This window comes from Orcinus orca, chromosome 6 (genome assembly GCF_937001465.1).
Source record: "Orcinus orca chromosome 6, mOrcOrc1.1, whole genome shotgun sequence".
NCBI classification, from domain to species: Eukaryota; Metazoa; Chordata; class Mammalia; order Artiodactyla; family Delphinidae; genus Orcinus; species Orcinus orca.
Window position 1 is genome coordinate 78,903,134 of NC_064564.1, and position 10,946 is coordinate 78,914,079.

At 39.5% G+C, this 10,946-nt stretch overlaps 1 protein-coding gene across 13 annotated transcripts in view; it reads left to right on the forward strand.

Annotated features, from left to right (window-relative positions):
* The window catches only part of CEP78 (centrosomal protein 78), a 49,885-nt gene that overhangs the window by 24,113 nt on the left and 14,826 nt on the right, over positions 1 to 10,946 (forward strand). For 6 of the 13 annotated variants that reach the window (XM_049710825.1, XM_049710826.1, XM_049710828.1 and 3 more), the window contains 4 exons: positions 3,777 to 3,854; positions 5,101 to 5,267; positions 6,103 to 6,274; positions 7,193 to 8,909. In XM_049710825.1, the coding sequence (XP_049566782.1) occupies positions 3,777 to 3,854; positions 5,101 to 5,267; positions 6,103 to 6,274; positions 7,193 to 7,756 (981 nt within the window). In that variant the 3' untranslated portion in view covers positions 7,757 to 8,909. Of the gene's footprint in view, positions 1 to 3,776; positions 3,855 to 5,100; positions 5,268 to 6,102; positions 6,275 to 6,596; positions 6,645 to 7,192; positions 8,910 to 10,946 lie in introns of those variants that run through there. The other 7 variants (XM_049710833.1, XM_049710829.1, XM_049710827.1 and 4 more) reach the window with 7 other exon arrangements.

The following is a 10,946-nucleotide window of genomic DNA, read 5'->3' on the forward strand; positions in this document are numbered from 1 at the left end:
CCTCAGAGCCTTAAAAATGTTCATTTGCTTTGATCTCAAACTCATTTTTATGGATTTATTGCAAGAACGTCATTCTCAATATGGAAAAAGTCTTCATGCATAAAAACGGTTATTTTGTCTTATAATATTGAAAAGTTGGAAAGAATTTAAATGTGTAAAATGGTTAACCAGTAAACCCACTCAGTGGAATATTTTGTAGCCCACAAAAAAAATCAAGGTTGTGAATCCCCTGATTATATGAGAAATGATTTATTTCAATGTTAAATGGAAAAAAGTTGAACATAAAATTTAATATACAATATGATGGGAGCTTTGTCCCAGAAAAATCACCCTAGCCAGTGTACAGAAGGGAGGAAGGAGAGCAGATGACAGGAAGGAAAATTATTCCAAAGCCTTATCATTAGTCTTACTTAAGTAATAGAGTATCAAGCAATTTTACTTTCTAACTTTTTTGGTTCCATATTTCCATGTAAGGGACATGAATTATGAATACTTTGTAGGAGGAGGGTACACTTTTTCACAAAAATTTAACTGTGTTCTAATTCCCTCCACTAGAGGGAGAAACTATTTCATGTAATTGCACTTTGATGTGCTATTTAGAACCAGTCAGGAATTTTTAGTCTACTTTCCTCTGACTGTGGTGAGGTTTTTTTGTTTGTTTGCTTATTTGTTTAGAATTTCTTTGAAATCAGTTTTAGAAGATTTATTAAACCATTATATTAAAAGCAGAGGAATTTTGCAATTTTTTTCCCTTTTTCGCCATTGAAAACTTGGCTGGCTTTAGTAATGAAACATTAAAGAGTTTGAAGTTATTAGACTGTCAATTTTTAAAATATGTTCTAAATATAAAAATATATGTTCAGGGGCTTCCCTGGTGGTGCAGTGGTTGAGAGTCCGCCTGCCGTTGCAGGGGACACGGGTTCGTGCCCCGGTCTGGGAAGATCCCACATGCCGCGGAGCAGCTAGGCCCGTGAGCCATGGCTGCTGAGCCTGCGCTTCCAGAGCCTGTGCTCCACAATGGGAGAGGCCACAGCAGTGAGAGGCCCGCGTACCGCAAAAAAAAAAAGAGAAATGTTCATTGAGCAAATTTTTGAAAGCAATGAACAACTTATTGAGGGAAATGAAAGCCACCTCTGCATGTACACACACCTGATCTGCTCTTTTGTCTTAAAAAAGTATGAAAAATACTTTGTCTTATCACTAAATACTCTTCTACATCAGAGAATTGGATTAAGCTTATGCACCATCTCCCAGGAAAAACGCACAGATATATTTTGAATGTAGAACTCCTGAAGCCCATTCATTAACTCTGGTTGAGACCTGTTGTCATTCTTTTCTTAGTGGCTTCATAGCGCATTCCTTCATACGGTGAGCTGTTTTTGTTTAAACCAATCCCAATTTGGAGGCTCTTAGCTTTCTTCTAGGGTTTGGTTATAAACAATCTTATGACATCATGTTGGTACATAAATCTTTGCCCACATCTTTGATTTCCTTAGGGTATACTGCTGATGTAGGATTGTTGTTAGGTACCAAAAGCCACTCTCCAGAAAGTGATACCAGTTCCTCTCCCAATGATGGCATATAATAGAGTTCCTCATTCTTTAAGTGATTGTTCAAAGCAGTTAAAATGTATAAATATACTGTACTGTTTTCATAAGTATAGGTATTCTGATTGTGTATCGCTGCATAAGAAACCATCCCGAAACAGTGGCCTAAAACAATGACAATCATTTATTTTATTCACAAACCTGGAGGTTGAGTAGAATATTAATTCTTTTACTACACTCCTACTGACTGCAAACAGTACCTATTTTATTAGCTCACAGTTCCATAGGTCAGAAGTTCAGGCACAGCGTGACTGGGTTTCCTGTTCAGATACACACGGGAACATGTGGGTTCCTTCCTGAGAGTGTTAAAGCACGTGAAATTTAAGACATTGAGCCCCAAACGATGGATGTTCACCATAGTTTGTGTGGGTCACAGAGCTGAAATCAAGATGTCAGTCTGGCTGTGTTAGCATCCAGAGGCTCTGGGAAAGAATGCCTCCAAGCTTCTTCCGCTTGTTGGCATAATTCAGATTCTGCAGTTGCAGGACAGAGGTCCCCATTTCCTTGCTGGCTGTCAGTCGGGGGACAGTCTCAGCTCCTAGAGGCCTCTCGCTTGCCTTCCCTGCTGCAGCATTGGACTTCTTTAGAGCCAGCAATGGAGAGTCTCCCTCTTGTCCCTTTTGTACTTCAATTTAGGAAGAGTTCAGGTCTTTTTTTTTCTTTTTTTTTTTTTTGCGGTATGCGGGCCTCTCACTGTTGTGGCCTCTCCCGTTGCGGAGCACAGGCTCCGGACGCGCAGGCTCAGCGGCCATGGCTCACGGACCTAGCCGCTCCGCGGCATGTGGGATCTTCCCGGACCAGGGCATGAACCCGTGTGCCCTGCATCGGCAGGCGGACTCTCAACAACTGCGCTACCAGGGAAGCCCTCAGGTCCTTTTTATGGGGTGCCTGATTAGGTCACATCCACCTAGAATAATCTATCTTAAAAAATCAACTGATTTTGAACCTTAGTTACATCTGCAAAATCCCTTCACCCCAGTACCTAGATTTAGGGTTTGATTGGATGATTGGAAGGTTTGTGTACTTCAGTAAGTAGGAGTCTTAGGGGCTCTTATAGAATTCTGCCTATTGCAAGCAGTGTCCCCACTTCAAGGACCTGAGTGTCTTAGTTCTTAAAACTCATAAGAGAGTTTATCAGTGTTCATTTTATTTCATTGACCTTGGTGATGGGAAGACTACCACCTCCGTGAACAGGAATGGCACCCAGCTTCCTGAGTTCCCAGTGTGGCTCTGCTACTTAGTGGTGTGACCTTGGCTGTTACCCTACTTCTCTGCCTCTGTTTTCCTCATCTGTAAAATAACATGGAGTTAGTGATCATTCTTTCCTCGTAGGGTTTTATTATTTTTTTTAATATAAATTTATTTTATTTATTTATTTTTGGCTGTGCTGGGTCTTCGTGGCTGCTCGCGGGCTTTCTCTAGTTTCGGTGAGCGGGAGCTACTCTTTGTTGCAGTGCACAGGCTTCTCACTGCGGTGTCTTCTCTTGTTGCGGAGCACGGGCTCTAGGCACACGGGCTCAGTAGTTGTGGCACATGGGCTCTAGGGCGTAGGCTCAGTAGTCATGGCACACAGGCTTAGTTCCTCCGCGGCATGTGGGATCTTCCCGGACCAGGGCTCGAACCCTTGTCCCCTACACTGGCAGGTGGATTCTTAACCACTGTACCACCAGCGAAGCCCCCCTTAGGGTTTTGATGATTAGATTATTTAATGCCCAGAGAACTCCAGGAACAGTGCTTGACTGTAAATTGCTTTAAAAGTGATTACTTTTTTAAAAAAATGCTTTTGAATTTGCAATTATGCAATTCAGTTATGTTAAGCATGTTCATTAATAGGACTTCCTACTATAAAGAGACCCACAAATAAAAATAGAATTTTTCTTTCTTGGTCTTAACTTTTTATTTCTGACTTACCATGTTATACGCATATGTCTTTTATGGTGGGCTGCCACAAATTTATGTTGGAAAGAGTGGGATTTAAATAAATCTTTACTATGCTAATCTGATAGATTTTGATAATTCATTTCACTAGCATGGTATGATATTACCAGTAGCAGACTAAAATCTGAGTTCACTTCTGGCTCTGCCCCTAAATCCTGATGAGACCTATAGCTGGAAAGGCTTTTGGATATTATACTACGAATTATCATAATATTTACTCTGTTTGTTTAGGAAAAACTGGAGGAGTGCCTAAAGCAGTTAAAGGAGGAAAGAGTAATAAGACTTAAGGCTGATAAACGAGTCAGTGAGGTAAACAAGTTTCTTCTTATACTTTTGAGAGTGTTTTGGTTTTATTTTGATTAGATTTTAAGCCATATACACATAGTTTGTATGTAATATGTTGTAATATGTATATAAAACTGTAATATGTTGCAAATTGGTTGTATCATATGGACTTTTGCATTTACTGGTATTTAATGATCTATATTCCAGAAAGCATATTTTTTAAAATGTGAAAATTTGGTTTTGTGTGTGTGTGTGTGTGTGTGTGTGTGTGTGTGTGCTTTTATATGACATTAGCTTATTTTCTGTTCATGGTTCTTTGATTCAAGAAAGCACTTTTTGTGCATATACTGTATATACAGTAACATAAAAGACATGATGAGACTCTCCTGGCAATGAATTAGGAAAGTGAATCATTTAAATAAATTTAAGATATTGGAAAACTTGTAAAAATGCAATGAAAGATAAAACTATATACTATAAGAATTACATTAGGTAATGTGCATGAAAGCAGGGCATAATCTAAAAAGTTCTATATAAATATACTTTATCAGAGGTTGAGCGTAGGGAGGAATTTTCCAAAGTGCCTCCATTGGATTGGCGGACACTCATTCAATAAATGTTGAGCACCTGCTTATATAAGGCAAAAGGGGCATCATGAACATAATGGCCTTTCTGAGAAATACTAGAGTTGAGCTTACAGGGGGTTTTAAGTGCATAGATGATGAGCGGAAGGGGAAGAGTGCACGAGGGTGAATATTTTCAAGAAGCCAAAGAAAATATTGGTGATCCTACATTTAATAAATTGGGTTGGGTATGATTTAGGACTTTTAAACGTAAGCATTAGATATTTTGCTCACTAAAGTTAATTCTTAACATTCAGCAGAGTTGTAATATGTTTTGTCCAAATCAGATTCTATATTTCATTTTCTAATTTAAGGGAAACTTAAAGCAGGTAATTTTCTAATGTGGAATGAGTCTTCAGTATGATTTTAACCAGTTAGAAATGTGATCTTTTGTGAAAGATCATTAATAAAATGATAACTTTGGTTTATTTATATACCACCTAAGTGTTATATAGGAAACTTAGTTGGGTGCCTTTGGGTTTTGGTTATTATGTGATGCGGTCTCTGTCTTTACTGGTGGAGAGTTAGGTTAGTTACAAATTAATTACATTTTGAGTGTTTTAGTTTTGTTCCTTGAAACTAGACAAGGCTACTTTTGATGACAATGAGAAAAAATCATGTCAGACATTTTCAGTTTTCTTTTATAGCTGGAACATGAAAACGCCCAGTTAAGAAATATAAATTTCTCTTTGTCTGAAGCCCTTCATGCCCACTCATTGACAAGCATGATCCTGGATGATGAAGGTGTTTTGGGCAGCATTGAGAATTCTTTTCAGAAGTTCCACGCTTTCTTGGATCTCCTTAAAGATGCCGGGTTAGTTCATTTCTCTTCATGGCATTCTTCTCTTTGTGACTATAATGGTAGTTTGCTGAGGAACTGGAGCAGTTTTCGTCACTTCCATGGGCATGTTTTGTGTAATTATAGGTAATATAGTTGACTTTTTAAAATGAGGAATTAAATTTTTTAAGAACTGCAGATAGGGGAGCCTGCTTTGGTAGAGTGGGGAGCCCATTATAGAAGAGTAACCTGTAGACAGAGTAATTAGTAGGTATAGTTTTTTGTAAAGACTAAATTGAAGGCAATTTTCATTGAAAATATTTGGGAATGCATAAGAATTTTCCTATCTTTCACTTATTTGCTTGTTTGATAAGTTTAAATTAAAGTTATTTTTGTCTTAGACATAAAAATTAGTATTAATCTGCAGAGAAGATATAAGTTAGTGGTTCTCAACTGGGAGCAATTTTGCTGAAAGAGGGAAGTGGAGATTGATAGTTGATGGAGTGGTGTTTTGTCAGTGAATGAATTGGTGTTGGGAAGGAAGGAACAAACACAACTGGAGGAAAGGTGGTAAAGGGGTGTGGGAATGGAGGTGTGACAGGCAGTGGACGAGGTGCGTAGTAGATGTTGAAGCTGCTAGTGAGACAGTGTTTAAAATGGAGCGGTAATAGGTAAGGAGATGGGATGTGTCCTAGAGGATGAATCTGGAAAGGGCTGAGAATTTGGGGGAGAGAGAGGTTTGTAGTCAGGGGTAGGATGTTGACTTTTAAGATTTTAGAAGTATTTCATGATTGTAGGTCCGGGGAAATCTAAACTGCTCTTATGTGATTATAATAACCTTTGTCTTTTCTCCTTTCCTCCTCTGGTCCAGGCTTGGGCAGCTGGCCACAATGGCTGGTATAGATCAGTCAGATTTTCATTTACTAGGTCGTCCCCAGATGAATTCTACTGTTAGTAGTCCACCTAAAGAAGAAAAGAAGGCACTTGAAGCAGAAAAATCAGAATCAAAACAGGGTGCCCCAGGACAAATGCAAAATATCCAAGTAAGTGGACAGAACAGCACTTAATGATTCTAAGAGTGATTAGCAAAAAGGAAATAACCAGGTCAGGGAGAAAACAATAATGATCAGTCTCTAATAGTTCACATGCTTAGGAACTAGAAGACTCTGGAGTCCTTTCCAAATCTGAGATTAGTAAATATGTGCCCATTTCATGATACTGTATTGTTGTAAATAAAAAAACTGGAAGTTCTTTAGAAAATTTATGAGTTAAAGCAAACTATTCTTAATGAAGAAAGAAAACATTAGAGAACATATTCCAAATTTTAAATTGTATAAATGTCTATTCTATTCATATTTTATCTAGGTTTCTATTTGTATGCAGTCAGCTTACAATGAAGGAACACTAATGAAGGTACATGTACTGATATAGATAATTTTTAAAATAAGTAATCCAGACATAGCTAATAGGTAACATATTATAGTGACTCCCCTGGTCATGGGAATGGGAGGGGAAACCTGTCACCTCTTCCTCCAGCCTCACTTGGAGCCCCCTTCTCCCACCTCAGCCAATCTCAGACTGGTCTTGGGAACTGAAAGCTTGAGAACACAGTCTGGTCACAAACTATATACTGTTTACATGTGCCTGGAGGATAGAAAAGAAATTAATTTTCTTACAGAGTAGGGTTTATTTTTAGTGAGGGAAAGGAAATGGGTAATAACTACCCCAATCACCAAAGTCTGAAAATATAGCAGACATAGCCTTGGCTATAGCTAGGTTAAGTTGAGAATCACTTGGCAAGATATAATTAGAAAGAAACTGGCTCTGAAATCCTCTGAATAATCAATTGACTGTCTTAATAATAATATCGCAGAGTAACATTGAAGTTTTGAACTCTTCTTTTTAATGGTTGGCTTTGTTCATCACTGAATTTTTGTCTTGTCTTTTGTTTTTCCTTCCAGTTTCAGAAAATTACAGGTGATACTAGGATTCCTTTGTCTCTTAACTCCTTCCAGGTCCCAGTCTCTACTCAGGAGGCCTTAGAAACTTCCAAAGATAACCTGGGGTTCCCAGTCACAGAGCAGCGGCAGGAGTCTTTTGAAGGTTTCATTGCTAGAACATGTCCTCCTTCAGCAGATGTCATTTCTGGAACTGGAAGTCAAAGAAAAGAAGAGGAGTTATCTAGAAATAGCAGGTCTTCTTCAGAGAAAATGACCAAAGCAGGTGAATATACCAAAAAATACTCTGCTAAGAAACAACCTGGGAAGGACCTGCATTCCTCCTCCGACTCACCTGTAAAGCAGAAAAACAAAGAAATTGGGCAAAATAATTCTTTGGTTAATAAAGCAATTAAAAGTGAGTCTTCGAAAAAACACATTTCTGTTAAGAAAGAGAGTAGAATAGTGACTGTTTCATCAAAGACAACTAAAAGTAAACGCAGTCTACTAGAACATTCTGAAAGTGATACTCTTGGATCTGATTGTGAATTTCCAGAAAGCATCCATACTCTATCACGCCTAACATAGGTCTAAATCTTTTAAAATTATGTTTTTGCCTTCAAATTTTAATAAATTACTTATGTTTTTAGTATAGCATATGGTATTTTAAAATACTTGACTGGAAGCCATTAGAGAAAGATTTATCTCTACTTTTTTATTATAATGAAAGTTTGGGTGTATTTTTCCTTGTGACAGTTTGCACCATTCTTCAGCTAGTGTTTACTGAGGGCTTCATATGTACAGTAATTTTCTGGGTGCTATTGCTTTCAGCAGTGAACAAAAAAAAGCCTTTACTCTCCTGGAACTAAGACTCTGGTGGGAGAAAACATAAACAACAAAGCAGGGTAAGGGGTAAAAAGAGATGGGAATAATAAATGGAATAGTTTTACCATTTGGTTAACTGTCAAGCTATTATAAATCGTATGGCCAGAAGCCATTGACATATTTTAATTCACAATAACCAGAGAGCATCAAACAATTTACCAAGGCACTTAACCGTGGTTATGGATTACAGCAACGCTCTGAGGTAGGGAACTGTTACCATCCCCATTTACAGATGAGGAGTCTGAGGAGACATTATGTGAGTTGCCCAGAATTACACAGCTGTAAGTGGGAAGCTGGGATGTGACCAGAACCCATGCTCTTTTTTTTTTTAATGTATGGGCTTTATTATGTTTCATTTGTTTCTGCTTTATTATGTTTCATTTGTTTCTGATTTATGTGATTTTTTTTTTAAAGATTTTTTTTGATGTCGACCATTTTTAAAGTCTTTATCGAATTTGTTACAGTATTGCTTCTGTTTTATGTTTTGGTTTTTTGGCCGCACGGCATGTGGGATCGTAGCTCCCCGACCAGGGATCGAACCCTCACCCCCTGCATTGGAAGGCAAAGTCTTAACCACTGGACCACCAGGGAAGTCCCCCTTATGTGATTATTTTTATGACAGTTTTTTAAAATTTTATTTTTTATTGACGTATAGTTGAATTACAGTGTTGTGTTAATTACTGCTGTACAGGAAAGTGACTCAGTTATACATTTATATACATTCTTTTTCATATTCTTTTCCATTACGGTTTATCACAGGATATTAAATATAGTTCCCTGTGCTATACAGTAGGGCCTTTTTGGTTTTTTAAAATACATCCACTTTTTTTTAATAAATGTATTTATTTATTTTTCATTTTTGGCTGCATTGGGTCTTCATTGTTGCGTGTGGGCTTTCTCTAGTTGCAGTGAGCGGGGGCTACTCTTCGTTGCAGTGCACAGGCTTCTCATTGCCGTGGCTTCTATTGTTGTGGAGCACGGGCTCTAGGTGCATGGACTTCAGTAGTTGTGGCACGCAGGCTTCAGTAGTGACTCACGGGCTCTAGAGCACAGTCTCTGTAGTTGTGGCGCACGGGCTTAGTTGCTCTGTGGCATGTGGGGTCTTCCTGGACCAGGGCTCGAACCTGTGTCCCCTGTATTGGCAGGCGTATTCTTAACCACTGCACCACCAGGAAAGTCCCATGTAGGGCCTTTTTGTTTATCCATCCTGTATATACACCAGTTTGCATGTGCTAATCCCAAACTCCCAATCCAACCCTCTCCCACCCCCTCCCCCTTGGCAACCACCAGTCTATTCTCTATGTCCCTGGTTCTGTTTCTGTTTCACAGATAGGCAGAACCCAGGCTCTTAATTACTTTGTTATCCTGTTTCCTTGTTAAGAGAGGAAGGGTTTAAGGAAGGCACCGAGAGAGAAGCCAGTGAGCACTAGAAGTGCAAAACAGTGGGGCTGTCAGAAAGCACACCTGTCTCCTTCCCCCATCGTGAGCAGAATTTTTAAACGGCAGAGTATGTAAGAGTATGTGATGACACATCTCTGGATTAAATTATGTCTCCCTGGTAAACATGCACAGATAAGTCTTTAGTTCAGCCAGACTGAAAGGTGAGATCAGAGAAAAGCTGGAGTGTCAGATTTCTTCTAGAAGGTCCTGCCTGATTGTTACTAAGAGGGCTACTACAGTTTAGTTCATTAGTCATGTATTGAGTGTTAGAGGAGTGAAACAATGAGCAAGATGTACTTTAGCAGTGGAGTGAGAGGGGAAGACGCACAGCAGATGTCTCATCCTGCACGTGACATGCTATGATGGGCATATTCAGGGCGTTTGGTCAGTGTTTGTGGAAGAAGAGGGGGAGCTGTGAGGCAAAGAAAAGTCATCGAAAGAGGCAGTCCCTAAGCTAAGTCTTAAAGGACTCGTGAAAAACTGGTGAGTCAGCCGGTGAAGGGAAAGGACACTCAAGGCAGAGAGGACAGCGGAAGTCCAGAGCCGTGAGTGTGCGAGGGGTGTGTTATGGAGCCACAGGCACAGGCTCTGGAGGATCAGTGCAGTGTCACCAGGCAGTGGCAAGTGCCCCTAAAGGAGGCCGCGAGGAGGAGGAGAGCGGGTCTTAACCACCCATGTGCGTGGAGCTGGTTTCCTCAGAAAGTAGCTAAGAATGGAAAGGACAAGTTCAGGTGGCATTTTAGACTACTGACGTCAGTATGGATGAGGAATTTGAAGAAGCCTGGAGATAATTATGCCCCACTCTTCTGAGGAGCAGTGTTTTCTATTTTCAAGTGGGACTTTCACGCTGCCACCTCCTCTCCTGTCCCTACTGAAAGGTTTATAGGCCGGCAGAAGGGAGAACCTGGCTTAAGTAAAGTTAATCAGGTTTCTTTACTGTACAGCTTCTCGGGGCTGCTGTAGGCTTGTGTTCATTCTGGATCATCACAGCAGGCGCATGGTACACAGCCATCCTCAAATATATTTGATTGTAGAGTCCTTTTTTAATAGAAGTGTCTAACAACTGGTTCCACCAAACAGCAGTTTGGTAACTTCTAGACCAGGTAATAGCAAGAAGAAAGGGGTCTGAAATAAGGTATAGATGAAGGGAGGAAATAAGTTCTAATTGTATTTAGAAAATTACAAGCAAGACTTGGTCTTGGGAAGTAAGGAAGAAGTAGGAGGCAGAGGCTGGACCCCCATCTGTGTGACTAAGGTTGGGTGGTGGTATCATTGAGTTTGGAAATAGGGAATAAAGAACTGAATTGGGGAAAAGACTTTACTTCTGGACATGTTGAATTTTAAAGCACCTGTAGAATTCAGGAGATAAACTGGTAGATAACTGGACGTGCACGTGAAGACATGGAAAGATAAAAATTTGAATGTCATCAGCACATACAAGCAGTCATTAAAA